Raw genomic sequence first — 20,729 nt, 5'->3', positions numbered from 1 at the left:
TTTCTGTTACATATACCTCCCCCTTACATCACACCATTCCCCACAAAAATGGATTTTTAACACAGCTAATATATGTTCAGTTTACTCAAATGTTTCAAGCACGGTTATCCTTAAGCCAGACCACCCAACCTGTAAACCTACCATGTTCTTAGGAGGAATGGGACAGGCGACCTATTTAGTGGTTAAGTCAATACAAGTGAGCCACGCTCCTGGAAACACAAGGTTGTATGGCAGTGATTTATTGTCATTATCTTTGTATACCAGGTGTAGTATACTGTAAAAAATGAGACAGACTATATCCTACAAAAGAATCTACTTCCTGGGAGATCAAGGCAACACCGTGAAGGACTCCCTTTGATCGCGCACTGAAAGGCACTGGACAAACGTGGAAGAGGCCTCGTGATGGATTACAAAGGTACGTACTTGGTGCATCTCTCACTCAGCTTTCACTGAAATTCAACGTTTTGGAAGTCTCTGAGATATGAACTAGCTGAGAAAACTCACCCAGAACCAGAGCCTCGTAATAATCAGATTCTGAGAACTGCAGAAACTATTCTACCCTGAAAGTAGCCGTAAAATTTTAAACCTAGTGATTCTTCAGTCTTGCTCATTAAAGATGACGGCATTTAAGAAATGGAATTACCATTTAACAACTAAGCTCTCAGGAATAACTGATCATAACAAGCCAGATGTCTTCTCAAAACCATGGGACTGCATCTAGGTACAAATGTAAAGCAATCAATAACTAGAAGCACTTCTATGTATTTCTATGGCTCTTAGCAGAAAGCAGCCAAGACAGGTGGTTTGGCCTCAAAGATAGACTTCTTAGCAAATATTTTCCACATATTTTCCCCAGACGATTACTCAGAGCTCATGTTTCATTAAACATGAAAACCTTTCTTAAAGCAGAAAAGGAGGCAATAGATTATATCATAGCATGCTTATGGTTTTAATCAAATAATCTGGATTTTAAAAATGTCATTTGAAAAAATCTGTCATTCTAAAACTCCTCTCACTCCTACTCTTCATTCACAGTAAAATGGACTAAAGTCAATAATTTCTACAGAATAAAGATATCTTTTTAAAAACCTGCCAATAAAACTTAAATCATCAAACTTTTACAGATTGAAATGAGGTCTTTAACAAAAGTATCTGTAAGTACTTAAGAGTACAAATAAGTTGGCAGAGAAGTTATTTTAAAAACAAAAGCCATGTAGCTTCGATCAAGATCTATGTTGAAATCACAGCAATAAACAGACTTAGTGGTTTCTGGGGTGGCTGTAGGAAGACCCTCTGAGCAAGAAGGTGAGGACTTGCCCACCCAGGTCAATACGAGGATGACTATCATGCATAAGTGCTTCTCAAACATAACACACCTAAGAATCTTATATGCTTATAAAGGCCCTCCAAGCACAAAGTAAAAGCATCTGAAAGATAATCCTCGATTTTACTTCACACCATTTATCCTGCAGACAATCTATTTATCTTATAGACCACCAGGCCTGTTTTTACTGCAGTAAAGTAAAAGTTCAACAAGTAAGAACTCTACACTTGGCGCACAGCGCACACGGGGAGTCCCGGCAGAGCGGGAGGGAAGAACCAAAGCTGCAGTCCTGGCTGTCGCCTGTCATCTACTAGAAGGTGTCTCACCATGGGTTGGACTCAAAAGTGCAAAAGAAAAAACTTAAAAATCAAACCTAGAATTCAACTTGGTATGTTGAGATTCGGTTTTATTTATGCTACCAGCTACGAAAAAAGCATACATATTGTGTCTGTGGTACAGTCATTACATTTTCAACTTTTCTACTTAAATTCTCTATACAAAGTCACTGCCAACCGATATGATCATTGATGGGCAAAGGGCTTAGAATAACCAAAAGGTATAAAAAGTTTGCAGTCTTGCCCCAAGATACAAAAACTGAATTTTAAACAATATTATAACATACATGATTTAACAGTATATGGAAAAAAGTCACACATCAAATCAAATACGAAAATACCCAAACTCCCTATCATGAACTGTAACATGTCCGTTATTCTGCACAGTATCTAACACAGAATTTAGCAGTTTCCAAAATGCTCGTTTAGTTTACGCACCGCCACCTTTGCAGACGGTGAGATGTTAGGTGGAGTGACGCTGCTTTAGTGTTTTTAAAAATACAAAACCTTTCCCTATGAATTAATGAAGGAAAGAAATTCCCCTTCTAGGCTTCTTAGTAACCAACCCTCTGCCTAGAAATCTAGAAGATTAGATCTACTGTTTAACAGGGCCAAAGTTACACTACTCAATAAATAGTTATCCAACAGGGACAACAAGTATCATTTTAAATGATATCTCTTTGCTAATTTTAAGGAATTCTCAGTATACACAGAGATTAGTGTTTTGCCTTGGTGAAAATAAAAGTGAAGTCACAAGACAATCTGAATTGAAATCATCTTCACTAGTTTAACTTGCAAAAACTATTTTGGATGAAAGATTATAATACATTACTATCTTCTTTTAAACACAGAGTGAAGTTGCTCTTGGTAAAATTAACTCACCCACATGGCACGATATTTTGGAGTAAAGGATGCTCAACAATAACAACTCACACACAAAATAACAGGTGAATTACCTTTGAGAACTTCTCTGCCTTTAAAATCAGCAATATTGAATTTATTCTGTAGAGTAACACACGTACCAATGTTCTGCATATAAAAGGGTCTAGGACATTTTAAAGGGCTAAATTTTCCAGCACTGGAATGACTCCTTCATACATAACTGGGGAAGAGATAGTAAGAATGTGTTTTCCTGATCTTCAAGCTCTGAGCCATGCCTGAAAAGTTCTAAATAGGAAAAAAAAAAAATTGTTTTAATCCAGTTTCTGTCTGCTAGGAGCAAGGCAGCAAACATGTATTTTCACCCCCTTATGAAAAGATAAAGCAGAACAAAAGTGAAATGTATCTTCAGATTATAAACAGGACTGTATTTTATAGTCCACCATCCTGATAATGAAGGCTACAGGCCCCAACAGTAAAAGACCTCAGTCTAGAGGCTGTGGGTCGGCAATAGGCATGGTGTGGAGTACTTCATCTAGGAGCTGGAGGGCCCGGTGTAAGTGAATCTCAATCCAGCAAGGCGTTTCTTTGATGCTCTGTCTTGGGTAATCCGGTCCCCAGCCTTTCACAAAACTCATCCGGAGTATGCATAAGCGACGAAGGTCATCAACACCAATTCCAGCAGCAGCTGACAAACCTAACGGAAAAGATTTGAAAGACATCAGGGGGGCAGGTTGATCTCTTCCCATTCTCCCTACATCTTACTTTAATAATGTGAACAGCTTTCTTTACTTCACTCTCCCCAGAATATAATTCTTTGTCAAAGTGCCAAGAAGTTAAGTACAGTTCTAAACTTTATCAACAGGGACTGAAAACTTTTGATTAAGACAATTTACATTCCACATGGGTCGTCTAGCTACCACCAATTATAACATAAATAACTATAATCTACCAACACCCCACCAATTTTTCTCTTTAGAAGTGGAGGTGAAGGGATAAGAAACAACTTGTTTTTAAGAGGTAGTCTATGTCCACAGAATGGTTCTTAGAACCTTCCTGTCTGTCTAAATAGCCTAGTTAGAGTAAGACATGGGTAAAATGAGACAGGAATAGTCCTGGTTCCATAAAAACTTCTTGGAGGACCCAACAATGTCTCTCAATTTCATAATGTAACAGATAATATGCAATTACTCAATAAGGGCAGTAGGTGAGAATGAGAAATTTAGTATTTCTGGATTCTTTAGTAAAAATGTGTTTATAACATCAAAACTAGCAAATTAACGGTTTAGATGCCCGAATTTTTTTAAAAAATCAGATTCTTCAAATGAATATGCCTTATCTACCTTTAAATCGTAAACTCCTGAACATCAGTCACAATGGAGACTCTACATCTAATTTTCCAGTAAGAGCATACAGTCATTTGTCAACCTGCATTCATCAATATTACAATGAAACTAACGGGAGGAATTTGCATGTACTGTAGAGAAACCTGCAGGGCCACTGCAGTTTTCTTAGCCAGTGTGATTTGCTTACCACACTGAAGAGGTTAAGAACAGGGGTTGAATGAATCACTAGTTATGCCTTCAGACGTGGAAGATGGGTGCCACGTGTTTCCATCATAAAAGTCTATAGTCAGGAGTTTAACTCTGCAGTAAAAAATTCCCCATCAGTGTGAAACCTGGCACACAGTTCAATTTTACCCTAAAATTGAAAAAAAGTCTACAAGTTATCAAAATACCACCCTCACTTAATTTTCTCTGCATACTTAGCATACTTAAGAAAAAAAAACTGGAGGTGCCTAATTCTGAAATTGAAATATGCTTTCCTTGTAAAATAAAGCCAAGCATATCAGTGATAACAACCCACCCTGGCTGGTGAGGCAGGAATTAAAAGCATCAACCAAAAAGGGGAGATGACCAATAATACAACCCTAACCCCTTTTCTTCTTTACCCCACACTCCCTTTTTGACACAAAAAGAATGAAAACGGGGTCCTAGACAAAGGGCAAATATTACCAAAGAAGTTTTGGGTTTGTTTTTTTTTTTTTTACAAATTCAAAAATGTTACTATCCCAGTAAAGAGAACTTTAATTTGTATTATTGCTTAAAGTAGCTACTCAAATGAGTGAATCAAAATAAAACAACAGCAAAACCAAAAGCGTACTTACTGATCGCTGGAGCTATCCCACCCACTGATCCTGGGCCAGGGATGTTTCCTGCCACGGCCGCAGCCTGGGCAGCTGCTGCAGCCTGTGCAGTGGCCGCCTGCTGCTGCATCTGACGATGACACTGACGCAAATCAAAGACCTTTTAAAAAAAGTGTAAGTTTAATGCTGTGAGGCCATCGGAAAAGAACCCATATATCAGTAATCCATGTACCATTTCTTGATAACTCACAGCTTCATTTAGCTCTCAAAAAAATTAAAAATCCTGAGTTTTTACGTATACTGTAATTGGGAGCTAGGAAAGGTGGCCAAGAGGCACATTTCCCCATAAGGACAGCTGTGGTGGCCACAGGCCTATATCCTTTATCTAATTCAGTGTGGGTCAGCGTTACTGTCCCTGTGAATACCAACCAGTTTGTGTACAATAAACGGTGAAGCAATCACCCCCCACCCTTTCAAAACAAATTGCTTTGAGTTTTCTTTAGGATGAACTGATGACGACTTTGGTCATATGACCAACTTCTTTTCTTTATCATTCTAGCTATTTGGAGGAGTGTAATAAATGCCATTGTCACTATACAAGAAAACATCTGCATTTTTAAGAGATGCAAATTTCACTGCACAGAAGCAAAATAACATGCAACCTAGGACTTGTTTTAAAATATGTAAGAAATGAAGAAAATGCATTTAAACTCAATTTTAAAAAGAAAAAAATACTAAGAAAAAAGGACAGATCAAGCAAATGTAAAACCTTAACTAATGAATCTCAGTGATGCATAATGGAATTTCATTAAACTAGGTTCTCTCTCGTTTTCCATATGTTTAGAAATGCTAATCATTTTTTAAAAGCTGAGCTTTGAATACTATCACTGATATCTGCTGATTACATGGGTTCCTTATTAACCTCTCTGGAACCTCAGTTTTCTTATCTATAAAATAGGAATGCTACATGTACATGATTTTTCATGGAGTTGTTGTAAACTTGGCATACTATAATATAGCGAATTGTCAATAAATGTTACTTATTTTGTTTTTGGACTCCCCTGTAGCCATTTACCGTTCAGGATCAGTTAAGGAATTCGTAAACAATTTCAGTGTTCTTTATCAGCCATGCCAAGGGCTGGCATAGTAAGAAAGGGGTTGCCACTTACATCCTTAGCCTCATGAAAGTAGTGGAATGTTCTTTTGTAAGCAATTGAAGTTATGGATGATAAATCACACCACCCTTTTCTAGGACAAAGCCAACTTCCTAAGATAATGTGCTCACTCGTGTTTGCACTAAACAAAGCCCTGCACAGGCAGAGTGGTCACCTGTGAGACCTGCAGGAAAGAACGGCTAGGGCAGAGCAGAAGGAAGGCTGCTCAAGGCAAACTTTTTATGTCATTTTAATTTCTGAACCATGTGACCATATTCCTTATTCAAATAGTAAATTAATTTTTTTAAAACCCTCTTCTAGTATGCATAAAACCCAAATATAAGCAAGCATGCTTATCCCTGACAATAACAGAATTCAAAGAATGAATACTACTTTACCAGCTACACAACAGGTTTGAAATCCAAACTATTAGTTTTCAGATGCCTCAAAACTTGTCTTTATCCATGATATTCACACAAACCATAAGAGCATACAACAATAAAGAAAATGGCCTTTTCCAATTAGCAAATCACATTCCTACTCGCTTATGTCTCTACTCAATGTTTGTCTTCTAGCATCAATGAAGGACAAAATTTAGACTATCTCATTTTCTTTAAGACAGGAATTTACCAAATATTTATGTATGTATGTATTACCTAGCCAAATTATTACACCTAAAAGACTTCAGGGCAGAAAACATGACAGAGTCAGATCTGGAAATCAGAAATTCCACAATGCCTACAACAGAAACCACTGTTTTTTCAAGATTCCCCCAGAGTCTGTCAGATTCTGAACCTTTCCATTGGGCGATGGCCTCTTGGAAGGCATTATGTGGCATAAACACAAAGGGTCTCAAATATCTGAAAAGCTGAACGGCTCTATGACCACTTTTTTAAACAAGAAAATTAATAAACTTTATCTTTTTATAGCAGTTTTAGGTTCACAGTAAAATTGAGCAGAAAGTATAATCTCCCCACTCAACTACAATTGCCCCCACTACTGATAACCCACACCACAAGGATACATTTGTTACAATCAGGGAACCTACACTGACATGCCATTATCACCCAAAGTCATTGTGGATGTTAAGAGTTCACTCTAGGTTTTGGTACATTCCATGAGTTTGGGCAAATGTTTAATGACATGTATCCAACGCTGAAGTACCGTGCAGAGTAGTCTCACTGCCCTAAAATCCCTCCGTACTCTGCCAAGTCTGCCATGCACCCTTTCCTCCCCCTCATCCCACTGATCTTTTAACTATCTCCATAGTTTTGCCTTCTCCAAAATGTTACAGAATTAGAGTCAGACACTTGGTAATGTGGGATATGGTTCCTCCATGTCTTTCAATGGCTTCGTAGCTCATTTCTTTTTAGTGCTGTTAATATTCCACTGTGTCAACATGCTACAGGTTATTCATCCACTCACCTACTGAAGGACATCTTGGTTGCTCCCAAATGTTAGCAATTATAAATACAGCTCTATAAACATCCATGTGCAGGAGTTTGTGTGGACTTAGGTTTTCAATTCATTTGGGTAAATACCAAGGAGCACAACTGATGGATTATATGGTACGAGTATGTTTAGCTATTTAAGAAACTACCAAACTGTCCCTTCCAACTGGCTGTATCATTTTGCCTTCCCACCAGCAATGAGGAGAGTTCCTGTTGCTACACATCCTTGTCAGCATTTGGTTTTATCAGTGTTCTGGATTTTGGCCATTCTACCAGGTATGTAGTGGTATCTCATTGTTGTTGTAATTTGCAATTCCCTAATGACATATGATGTTGAACTTCTTTTCACATGCTTACTTGCTATCTGTATATCTTTTCAGTGAAGTGTGTGTTTAGGGTTTTTGCCATTTTTTAATCAGGTTGGTTGTTTTCTTATTGCCCAGTTTAAGAGTTTTCTCTATTTCAGATAACAGTCCTTCATCAGATGTGTCTTTTGTAAATATTTTCTCCCAGTCTGTGGCTTATTTTCTCACTTTCTTGACACTTTCACAGAGCAAAACTTTTACATTTTTAAAAAAGATTTTATTTATTCATCTTCAGAGAGAGGGGAAAGAAGGGAAAAAGAAAGGGAGACACACATCAATGTGAAAGAGAAACATCAATCAACTGCCTCTCGCTTGCACCCGACCGAGGACTTACCATACAACCCAGGCACGCACCCCGACTGGGGAGTGAACTGGTGACCCCTCGACTCATGGGATGACACCCAAACAACTGAGCCACATCAGCCAGGGAAGAAGTTTTACATTTTAACGAAGTCCAGCCTATCAATCATTTCTTTCATGGATCGTGCCTTTGGGGTTATACCTAAAAAGTCATCACCATACCCAAGGTAATCTGTGCTTTCTCCTATGTTACCTTTAGAATTTGAAGACATACATTCACACAAAAACTTGTACTTTAATGTTCACAGCAGTGTTGTTCACAATATAATCAAAAAAGTGTAAACCCCTATGCCCATTACTTGATGAATGGATAAACAAAATGTGGTATATGAAGTACTGAACCATAAAAAGGAATGAAGTACACATATATGCTACATGGATGAAGCTTGAAAACATGCTTAGTGAAAGAAGTCACAGAAGGCCACGTTAGCACTGCATTTACTGAAATATTCTGAATAGGCAAATCTACATGGAAAGTACATCAGTGGTGGTCTAGGGCTGGGGGACTCGGGGGTGCAGGGTTTCTTTCTGAGGTGATGGAAATGTCCTAAAAGTGACTGTGGCAATGGCTGCACAGCTCTGTGAATATACTAAAGATCACTGAATTGTACACTTTAAATGGATGAATAATATGGTATATAAAATTCATCTCACTATCTCAATAAAGCTGTTAAACAACCCGAGTGCCCAGTACTAAACAACACTAAACAAAATAGGTCTTAGCTACTTTTGAAAGCAACAGAGCAAGGCCACTAAAAAGGACTTCATACATTTGCTTCATTTAAAACTTGTACAATGCCATTTCATTAAATCAGACTTTCATAAATATGAGATGACTACTCTGTCATGAGAGAAGGAGGGAAAAGAATCAACATCTTAGAGGAAAATATCCACAATTCAGTTCTAGCTTCTAGGTTTACAAAATGAGAATTGCTTTCCAAATCCATGCTTTTCTCAGTTTAATTAAAAAGGGAAAAATGTATTTGTGTATATATTGGGGTTGGGGATTATATTTCTAATGTTGTGGGCGTTCCTTCCGGGGGTTCGTACTATCTGCATACAATTCACCTCAGTAGTATCATCTCCAGTGAGAAGAGATCTGACAACATAAACAGATTGTTTAGTTACAGCTGCCCCAAAAATTAGCAAATGAAGAAAATGCCAACGTTAGATTTAGCATATACCTGCATCTCTTACTTTGTGGCTAACAAGAAGACTCTTCTGAAGAACAGTAATATATTTGGCAAACAGAAATAATTTTTTTTATCTTAGACAGTTACTATGACAAAAATGAGATTTTTTTTTTTTTACTCCACTAAAATATCCCACAAGATAGTCCTTTATTTTTCCTAGCAAAGGCCTAAGATTACCTAACAATCTATCCATAACAGTTTATTAAGTAATGACATGTCTCATACCTTGGGGGCTTTTCAAGGGTCATTTCTACCAAAGTAGAGATAATACACTTATGTTTTAAATACTAACCCATATCTGGTAGGTTCATAACTACTATCTGGCACACAGTATATACTCAACACCATAGTGCTCTCTTTAGTCACTTCCAATTATACAAGCGACCCAGAGACTTCCACTCAAGATCAATGAGTAGGTATGCATAACCACCTTCTCTCTCTGCTTCAAATACATGCAAAAGACAGAAAAACTATTAAAAATGGATAGCCTCCAAGCCAATCAATTAACTCATATGGAAATACAAAGGGGCGGCGATAGCCAAAACAATCCTAAAAAAGAACAAAGTTGGAGGACTCACACTTCCCAATTTCAAAACTTACTATAAAGCTACAGTAACAAAGGCAGAGTAGTACTGCCATAAACATAGAAATATAGATCAATGAAAGAGAATTCATAACCCAAAAATAAACCTCTACATTTAAGGTCAACTGAATTTCAACACGGGTGTCAAGATAACTTGATAAAGGAAAGAAGAATCTTTTCAACAAATGGTTGCTGGAACAATTGAATATTCTCATGCAAGCTGGATCAACCACCTTAAACTATACACATAAATTAAAAAGCCATCATAAATGTAAAAGCTAAAAATATAAAACCATTAGGAAAAAATACAGGAGTAACTCTTCATGATCTTGGTTAGGCAATGGTTTCTTACACATGACATCAAAAGCACAAGCATTCAAAGAACAGCTAAACTGGACAACATCAATATTAACAACTTTTGTACTGCAAATCATATCAAGAAAGTGAAAGACAAGCCAAGGAACGGATGAAAATATTTGTAAGTTATGTATCTGAAAAGGGACTGATACCCAGAATATATAAAGAACTCATACAACTCAATAATAAAAAACAACCCAGTTGCCCTGGCTGGCATTGCTCAGTTGGTTGAAGTGTTGTCCCATAAACCAAAAGATCGTGGGTCAGATTCCCAGTCAGGGTACATGCCTAGGTTGGGGGTTCAGTCCTGGTAGGGGTGTGTACTCACGGTAACCAATCAGTGTTTTTCTCTCACATCAATGTTTCTCTCCCTTTTTCTCCCTCCTTTCCCCTTTCTCTAAAATCAATTTACAAAATATTTTAAAGAGATAATAAAATAAAAACCCTGGCTGGTGTGGCTCCGTGGATTGAGCACCATCCTGCAAATCTAAAGGTCAATTCCCAGTCAGGGTCCATGCCTGGGTCACGGGCCAGGTCCTCAGTTGGGGTTGTGTGAGAGGCAACCCATCAATGTTTCTCTTGAGCATCGATGTTTCTCCCTCCCCCTCCTCCTTCCCCTCTCTCTAAAAATAAATAAATAAAATGTTAAAATAAAAATTAAGAAAAATAATAAAACGACAACGTAATTTTTAAAATGGGCAAAAAATCTGAATGAACATTTCTCCAAGGGTACGCAAATGGCCAATAAGCACAGGGGAAGATGTTCAATGTTATCAGCCATCAGGGAAATGCAAATCAAAATCACAATGAGATACCACTGCACATCCACAAGGAAGACAAAATAAAAAATACAGATAATAACAAGTGTTAATGAGCAATAGAGAAATTGAAACCCTCATGTATACACTGCTGGTGAAAATGTAAAATGGTATTACCACTTTGAAAAATAGTCTGGCAGTCCCTCAAAAAGTTAGCATAGAGTTACTTGTGATCCAGCAACTCTGCTCCTAGTTACATAACCAGGAAAATGAAAACACACCTCCACCTAAAAACTTCTATGTGAACGTCCACCACAGTATTACTAATAGACAAAAAGTGAAAACAACCTTTATGCCCATCAACTGATGATGGATAAACAAAATCCACAGTGGAGAGCAAGGACTAAAGAGAGGAAATAGCTGGCACACAAGGACCAAAAACAGAAGGTGTGGAGGACAGAAATTCAACTTCTTGGAATAATATGAAAAGAGACAAAAGCCAGGCTCCCTAAGGGCTACAACAGGCCACCCGCTCATGAATTAAGTGCTGGTAAAATACCTTGACAACCAATTCAGAAATGTACCTAGGCATAAAATTCTTGACTGTGTTAGAGGTAAGCATCAGAAAAACCTATGCAACAGGAATTAAGCCCTCAGTATGCCTGTGGATTGGAACCCAACTTCCTTGAGGGACGAAATTCCTCCTCTAACTTCCAAATATAAGAATTGGCTAAGATGTGAATCCCTAAGTGCCAGACTAAGGAGACACAGTGACAGTGATTAAAAAATAAAATAAAATAAAATGAATTATCTCAAGACAAACTTGCCAACAAATACAAAATAGATTACAAAGCATATGAGAAAATCCAACATCACTGAAAAATAATTACAAAGCACAAAGAACTAAAATTCCTTATGGAAAAACTGGAAAACACACAAAAAATAGTAATTCCACACCATTCTAGACTTGTGTGTATATAAAATGCAGGACTTCTGGTCAGGATGGCGACACAGGTACACATGGTGCTCACCTCCTCACACAACCACATCAAAATTACAGCTAAGGTACAGAACCACCATCATTAAGAACCTCCAGAAACAGCTGAATAGAAGTCCTACAACTACAGAATTAAGGAAGAAATCACATCAAGACTGGTAGGAGGGGCAGAGATGCTGAACAGGGTGGTCCCACACCCACATGTGGTAGATAAACATTGGGAGGGATATTTCGAGAGCAAGGGGTCCCAGCCCCACAGTGCCAGAAAGAGAAGTCCCCATAATTTCTGGCTGTAAAAACCAGTGGGGATTTAGGCTGAGGAAGACAGAAACTTCTAGAGTTCTAGGCAGTTCCTCTTGAAGGGCCCATGCAAGGACTTATTCAAATTCACTCTCCCTGAGGTCAAGTGCAGGGGCAGCAACAGCCAGAAAGGCACCAGAGATGTAATGGGCGGAACTGAAGTATTGGCTTCAGGGTGAGAGCTGGGGAGCAGCTTTCTCCCAGACAGAAGTGCTAGCAGACGCCATTGTTCCTTTGATGAGCTCTACCCCCACAGAGCTGGCAGGCAGGCACCGCATCTAAGACCCCATCAGCCTGGCTCACACTGTATGCCCCACCCTGGTGATTCCCACACCACCCAACTTTTTGGCTCAACCAAGCTGTTTCCAGTGGCTTTTCTATATAAATGGCCTGTTTTGACTCATGCTTCAGATTTTCCTAAATTCTCTCAAACAAGCAGCATCTAGCCTCAGCAAGCCCTGAACCTCTGACTAAGTGGCCTCAGGCCTGGCACTAGCAGCAGTCAGCAATGGTTCACACAGTATGGCCGTGCCTGGGGACCTCCAACCCAGCACGAGTAACAGCCATCTGCAGATTGCTCTGCTATGCTGGGTGGCCCCAGGCAGAACACGGGGGGTAGATGACCTTGACCTGCACCTCCCAGGAGGCCCCAGAGCCAGCATACCCAGTGGACAGCTTTAGACCATATCAGACCAGCACCACTACCCAACCACCTCCTCAAGCAACACACTCAAGGGGCAGACTCTGTGGGCACAGAGCCCCACTGGAGTAAGTCCTGCTCTGTGGAGTGGGCCCCTGCACAGCTGACACTCCATGGTGGCTAGAGGTTGGTGGTCAGTAGTCACAACCAGTCCTTGAAGCTGACTGGCCTGGGCAAATCCCTCCCATTGACGTGCCAACAGTAATTAAGGCTCAACTACAAGAGGAGGGTGTATGTAGCCTACACGATGGGTGCACCTTGCATACCCAGCTTGGGGGACAGGCAGGCTGTGTCACTGGACCCTACAGGACACCTACTAAATTAGGCCGCTCTACCAAGCCTGGAAGACATATGTAGCAGGTCTACTTAACACACAGAAACAAACACAGGGAGGCTGCCAAATTGAGGAGACAAAAAAACATGCCCCAAATGAAAGAAAAAGAACGAAACAAAATGGAGGCAAGCAATCTACTAGTTGCAGAGTTCAAAACACTGGTTATAAAGATGTTCACTGAATTTAGTGAGAACTTCAAGAGCATAAAAAAGAGCCAGTCAGAAATGAAGGATATAATAATTGAAATAAAGGATAATTTACAGGGACTCAACAGTAGCAGTAGGGTGGATAAAGCCAAGAATCAAATCAGCAATTTGGAATATAAGGAAGCAAAAAACACCCTATTAGAACAGCAAGAAAAAAGAATCCAAAGAAATGAGGACAGTGTTAGCAGCCTCTGGGAAAACTTCAAGCATACCAACATTTGCATCAAGGGGATGCCAGAAGAAGAGAGAAAGCAAGAAATCGTAAACCTAATTGAAGAAATAATGACTGAAAACTTCCCTAACATGGTGGAGGAAAGAGACATACAAGTCCAGGAAGCCAGAGTCCCAAACAAGATAAACCCAAAGAGGCCCACACCAAGACACATCATAAATAAAATGCCAAAGGTTAAAGACAAAGAGAGAATCTTAAAAGTAATGAAAGAAAAGCAGTTATTTACCTACAAGGGAACTCCCATTAAGATTCAGCTGATTTCTCAAAAGAAACTTTGCAGGCCAGAAGGAATGGCAAGAAGTATTCAAAGTGATGAAAGCAGGACCTACAGCCAAGATTGCTCTACCCAGCAAAGCTACCATTTAGAATCAAAGGAGAGATAAAGAGATTCCCAGATTAAAAAAAAAAACCCTGAAGTTCATTACCACCAAATCATTATTATATGAAATGTTAAAGGAACTTATTTAAGAAAGAGATCGAAACTATGAACAATAAAATGGCAATAAATACGTATCTATCAACAATTAAATCTAAAAAACAAAATAAGTAATCAGAACAGAAATAGAATCATAGATACAGAGAATGTTTTGATGGTTGCCAGATGGGAGGGGCATTGGGGGAATAAATGGAAAAAGTGAAGAGATTAAGAAGTACAAATTGGCAGTTGCAGAATAGTCATTGGGATGTGAAGTACAGCACAGAGAATACAGTCAGTAAAAGTCCAATAACTATGTATGGTATCAGATGGGTGCAAGATTTATCAGGATGATCACTTATTAAGTTATGTAATGTCTGATCACTGGAGTGTACACACAAAACTAGTAATGTATGTCAGCTGTAAATGAAAATTAAAAATGATAAAAAAATATACAAATACCCACATCTTCTTTAACAAAAATGGGATCATATTCTGTACTGTTTATAACCAATTTTTCCACACCATGATAACCTACCAATAAATGTAATTTAATATTTTAGTATTATTCTATGTCACTGTTCCAACAGTTCAAAACTATAAATGGTCCTCTATTGCCAAAACTTTTATTAGGGAATTACTGTTAATTTGTTAGGTGAGATAAATAACACTGTAATTGCTTTTTAGAAATATTTATAAATTGGTGATTCATACTTCAGTATATTTTAATGAGAGAACTAATATAATGTTTGGAATTGCCTTTAATTACTATGGGAAAAAAAAGAAAGAGAGAAAGAAATACATTAAAGGAGTGGTAAAATGATGACAATCATTAAAAGCTGGATGATGGGTACATGGGAGTTTATTAGTATGTTCTTTAGAGTTGATATATTTGTAAGTTTCATTTTTAAAAAGATCCCTGCCCTGACTGATGTGGCTCAGTTAGTTGGGCATCATCCTACAAAGCAAAAGGTCGCCAGCTTAACTTCCAGTCAGGGCACATGCATGGATTGCCAGTTCAATCCCCGATCAGGGCACAAGAAAGCAACCAATCGATGTTTCTCTCCCTCTCTTTCTCCTTCCCTTCCCCTCTCTCTAAAAATAAAATAAATAAAATCTTTAACAAGATCCGTATATCCTTTAACTGACCTGTAGTGACTGAAAATGAGATACTGTTGTGAAGCAATCAAGTAATTCCATTTTTGTAGATACTGTTTTGCTATACTATCTGTATGCTGAACAATTTCCTGGGAATAAGTGAGTATGAAATAGTTTATCCCACTAATTTACAATAGCCAATAATAAAGATGCTTAGGAAGACTGTGAAAACTCTGAAATTAAAAATGTTTAGGCTACCTAATTACTATATTTCTCTTTCAAACAGTGTGATAAAATTAAAATGAGTTGAATGTGTAATATTCATGAGTTGAATTTGCATATTAATACAAAATACCTTACACTTAATCAGAAAAATGATAGAGTAAATAGAACCCATTTAATGCACAAAATAACCAAACCAAAAAAAAACTTGTGTTGAATTTTTTATTTCTCAGGTTCCTAATTCAAAAAGCCATTAATTTTAGAATTCCTTTTCATAAAATCCTAAACACTGGCTAAGATGGAACTCCAAAATTCTACACAATTTAATAACAAAGGAATGTTTGGTGGGTTCATTCAGTATTTTCAAAAAGCTATGTATTACTCTAAAACAGGTAACAAACTTGCTAATAGAATAACTGGACATGAATGTGACCACAAAACTAAGTAACTAGTCATGTCAACAAATGCCCCAAGGAAATATGTTTTATAAATAAACAATTTCTGAGATTTAATGCATAAAGAGACATTTTTCTACTCTTCCGACCTCCATCTCAATTCTTTAAACAACAAATAGTTTTCCAAGTCTAAAACATTTAAGTAAAACTCCCACTAACCTTTATATATGCACTTGGGTAGATCTTATGAACAGCATCTCCAGGCGCACGCCCAGCTTCTCTGTCTAAGTAGTAACTCTGTACAAAGACTGCGTGGTCACTAAGGCACCTGACCCAAACATCACCTTCACCTTTACATTCCAACTGCACACCTTTGCCTATGTGCAACCTTAGGGAAAAAAGGGAAATTATATTTTATTTTGATAAGTATTTTTAAAAATGTATTAGTTCAGGTTATAGAAAGGAAGGACCCAAAAACACCGGAATTTATTTATAAAAAATTGTGTATTTATTCTTACATGTTTAAACTTCAGTCACCTTCAAAGTACACTCTCCATTTCACGTAATACACCTATCGAGATGTTTTTTTCCACTGCTCAAAGCAGATTTTGAACTCGTCGATTTGGACGCCTTTCCGTGCTTCTGCTTTTTGTTTCCTCTTCCACATCGACAAAACTTTTCCCTTTGAGGATTTTTTTCACCCAGGGAAATAAAAAAAAGTTGCTTGGGGAGAGATGGGGTGAATAGGGAGGGTGGGATGTGGAAGTCATGCTGTTTTTGGTCAACAACTGCTGAACAGTCAGCACAGTGTGGGCAGGTGCACTTGTAAATCACCCATCATGAAATGGGCAAACACATTCAAGTCCTCAAAAAAAATTTCACTGAAGCTAAACGCAGCCTCTCACAACACCACCAGCTAGTTACACTGATACAGATGGGTTCCTAGAACACTCGCCTAGCAGGTGAAGCCTGTACTACAAGGGACCCACCCTCCAGAAGATAATTCCAGGTTTTTTTGGGTCCCCCTCCTGTGCTTACTATGTGTCAGGAATGTTCAATATAAATTCTTACTGACCCTCACAATTCAATGAGATAAGTATTATTATTTCCATTATATAAATAATGAAATTAAGGCTTACAGGTACACTGTCCAAATTGATAGCCACTAGATAAAAGTGGCTACTTAAATTAATTAAAAATAATTTAAAAATTTAGTTAACCACATGTCCAAATTTTAAGTACTCAATAGCTGTATGTGGCTAGTAGATACAGTACTGGACAACACAGATATAAACCATTTCCTTCATCACAGAAAATTCCATTAGACAGCACTGCCTTAGAGAGTAGGTAATTTGCCAAAGACGCAGCTTTGATAGAGCCAAGATGATGTATTTACATACACGTTTTCTTAAAGAGCTGAGATTACAAAATTGTGTATGTTTTCCCATAATTTCATCTTCAGCATTTACATTTGATTATATATTTTTATTAATGTTTTAATGACTACAAAAAGTTTATCAAAATTTACTTAACCATTCTCTTTTATTATTTTCCAACATTATAAATAAAATTTGTAGCAACATGTCTTCAGTCATTTCCTTTAAATATGTGTAGAAATAATATATGATCAGAAGAAATAAAAATTAGTTTTTAAATTAGGTTAGACCAAAAGGTCTTGTTACTATTCAAACATACAAACTTCATTTACACACACACAGAAAAAATCTTCAAGATGTGGCATATACACACGATGGAATATTATGTAGCAATAAAAAAATAAAATCTTGCCATTTGCAACAACATGGGTATTATGCCAAGTGAAGTAAGTCAGGCAGAAAGACAAATACCATGTGGTTTCACTTATATGTGGAACCAAAACACAAACCAAACCAAACAGACTCATTCATAGAAATAGAGACCAAAGTGATAGTTATCAGGAGGGAGGGAGTAGGGGGACAGGTAAACTGGGGAAGGGGAATTTAGTTAGTAACATTGTAGTAAGTGTACACAGTGACAGATGATTGATTCTAGAATTAGGGTGATCACATTGTATGGTATAAAAATGTCAAATCACTGTATTGTACATCTGAAACTAATATAACCAATATAAGATTGTATGCCAACTATATGTAAATAAAAAAATAAACTTCAAAAAGACCACCTTTTATCATATTTTAAATGGCAAACAGCTACAATTCAAGTGGAATGCTTACTGACTCTGAATTTGCAAGATGACCTTTGTTTTTTCCCTATTTGAACACTTATATAATCTACACTGAGAAATATAACTTTGAATAAAAGACAGTGTGCTATGTTCAACTTTTAAAATAACTATACAATCCATACCTTGCTCTCTCAATGGCTTCTGTCCTGTGGACATTGGAGAGTTGACCCAAGCAAAAGCGATCTCCTCCAGAAGGGTCCACATATCCATCAACAGTAACAATAGGGCAGCTTGAAGGAACCTTAAATGTCTCTCCTACTTGAACATCCATTTCAAAGTATGCGATGGAACACCAATACTCAGGAGCTACAGGAAATAAGTGAGAGCGAACATCACTCAGTAAGACAAAACTTTTCCTAGAAGGAAAGGTGAAGGGACAGAGAGGCATCTGAAAAGCACCCAAAAGAATATGATTAAAATGACAACACATTTAAAAAGTAGGCATTTTCATGTCTTCTATTTTTTCAGCTCAGTCTCTAGCATTCTTGAAACTCTAGGAGTCACTTTTAAACTCTTTGAAGTAAGAATTTGGTTCTTACATCAAAGGACCCAATCAACTAAGAATTTAAAGAATGGGAGTAGTAAGAAACTAAAATAAATTATTTTACCATAATATTTCATTTGACGGCACATATTTTCTAGGTAGTCTGAAATTTTTTTTTTAAACATACTGTCTCAAGACATTCCAGGTAAATATTCTTGAAAACATCAATCCATATTGTATTTTTCTAGTTCCCTAATTGAGATTAAGGGCATAAACTATTATGCCATTCATTCAGACCACAGTCAAGGTTAATTACACTACAAATACATAGTTGCCTTGAGTATGAATTCTCAATTGTCTCTTGGGTGAAAGGTCATTGTTCCATCTCTTAGTGAAGTCAATTCATGTTAACTACTACAATTTTATCTTTGAGGATATATTTAGTACATTCATTTGAACAACAGTAAATGGTTTAAAATAATTTTAAATGATTGGAAAAAAATGAGGCACTAGATGATTTGGTTTGTAAAGTTTTCTGCTTATAAACAAATTGTTTATCTGCATCTCAATGTACCCTTTATGAACCCTGACTGGAGTAGAATTTGAAGCAATAAAACTTTCAAACAGAGCATATATGAAGATCGGAGACCAAAGATAGAGGACATTGAAAGATCTGACGGGGAGACAACAAAACCTGGAGTGCTGAAAAGACCAGAGTTAGACAGTGCTAGACCCATAAATGTCAGCTCAAGACCAGTAAGCACAGGAGATTAAGGAGACAGCACCACTGAATCCCTTTGGCATTCTACCATAGAAGTTCATGCCATAAACCCAGGGAGTCACAATAGATCAATTTAAGAAGCAGAGGCTAACAAGAAGAGTCTCACAAACAATGGGAAGACAAAGAAACAACTCCCAAATGAAAGGAAAGGAGGAAGCCTCAGAAAGAATGCTAACTGAAAAAGAGGCAAGTCAACTATCAGATACTGAGTTCAAAGCAATGGTCATCAGGAAGCTCACTGAGCTCACAGAGAACTACCAGAAACTACAGGGAAAACTACAATGAACTCACTGCAAACTATATCAACATGAAAAAGGAAATAGAAACTATCAACAAGGGCCAAGAGGAAATGAAGAATACAATTTCTGAATTGAAGAACACAGTAGCAGGAATCAAAAGCAGACTTGATGAAGCAGAGGATTGGATCAGCGAGCTGGAGGACAAAGTAGAAAAAAACACCCAGAAAGGGCAAGGAAAGGAAAAGAGGCTCAGAAAGAATGAAGAGGGATTAAGGGAAATGCAGGACAACATGAAACGTAACGATATCCGTATAATACGAATACCAGAAGGAGAAGAAGAGCAAGGGATAGAAAACCTGTTTGAAAAAGTAATGATGGAAAATTTCCCTAATCTGAGGAGAGAAAAAGTCACCCAAATCCAGGAAACACAGAGAGTCCCAAACAAGAGAAACCCAAAGAGGCCCACTGCAAGACACATCATAGTTAAAATGGCAAAATTCCAAGACAAAGAGAGGATCTTAAAGGCAGCAAGGGAGAAACAGGAAGTAACATACAAGGGAGCCCCAATAAGGTTAGCAACTGACTTCTCAATGGAAACGCTCCAAGCCAGAAGAGAATGGCAAAAAATATTCTAAGTAATGAGAACCAGAGGCCTGCAACCAAGACTACTTTACCCAGCAAAGCTCTCAATCAAGATAGAAGGCCAAATAAAGAGTTTTGCAGACAAAAGAAGTTTAAAAGAATACACTTCCACCAAACCAGCTCTGCAAGAGATGCTAAAGGGACTGCTTTAAGGAAAGGAAGGAAAAGAGAAAGAGAGGAACACAGGTAGGAAAAAATGGCAATGCATAACTACCTATCGATAATAACCTTAAACGTAAATGGATTAAATGCTCCAATCAAAAGACATAGAATAGCTGAATGGATAAGAAAACATGACCCACACATATGCTGCTTACAAGAGACCCATCTCAGGACAAAAGACCTACACAGACTGAAAGTGAAGAACTGGAAACAAATTTTCCAAGCAAACGGACAGGAAAAAAAAGCAGGGGTAGCAATACTCATATCAGGCAAAACAGACTTCCAAAGAAGGGCCATAAAGAGAGACCCAGAAGGTCATTTCATAATACTCAAAGGAAGAATCCACCAAGAAGACATAAACATTGTAAATATATATGCACCCAACATAGGAGC

At 37.7% G+C, this 20,729-nt stretch overlaps 1 protein-coding gene across 6 annotated transcripts in view; it reads right to left on the bottom strand.

Annotated features, from left to right (window-relative positions):
• Positions 1–1,713: 1,713 nt before the first annotated feature.
• SMAD4 (SMAD family member 4) overlaps positions 1,714–20,729 on the bottom strand; it is a 61,577-nt gene continuing 42,561 nt past the window's right edge. For 4 of the 6 annotated variants that reach the window (XM_053913215.2, XM_045187952.3, XM_045187951.3 and 1 more), the window contains exons 9-12: positions 18,151–18,334; positions 16,024–16,192; positions 4,706–4,844; positions 1,714–3,235 (exon numbers count right to left, since the gene is read on the bottom strand). In XM_053913215.2, coding sequence (XP_053769190.1) covers positions 3,024–3,235; positions 4,706–4,844; positions 16,024–16,192; positions 18,151–18,334 — 704 coding nt within the window. In that variant the 3' untranslated portion in view covers positions 1,714–3,023. Of the gene's footprint in view, positions 3,236–4,071; positions 4,240–4,705; positions 4,845–16,023; positions 16,193–18,150; positions 18,335–20,729 lie in introns of those variants that run through there. The other 2 variants (XR_008425384.2, XM_053913216.2) reach the window with 2 other exon arrangements.

The sequence above is a fragment of the Desmodus rotundus genome, chromosome 10 (assembly GCF_022682495.2).
Source record: "Desmodus rotundus isolate HL8 chromosome 10, HLdesRot8A.1, whole genome shotgun sequence".
NCBI lineage: Eukaryota > Metazoa > Chordata > Mammalia > Chiroptera > Phyllostomidae > Desmodus > Desmodus rotundus.
Note: the sequence above shows the minus strand (reverse complement) of the source record. Positions and strands in the feature narration are given on the sequence as shown.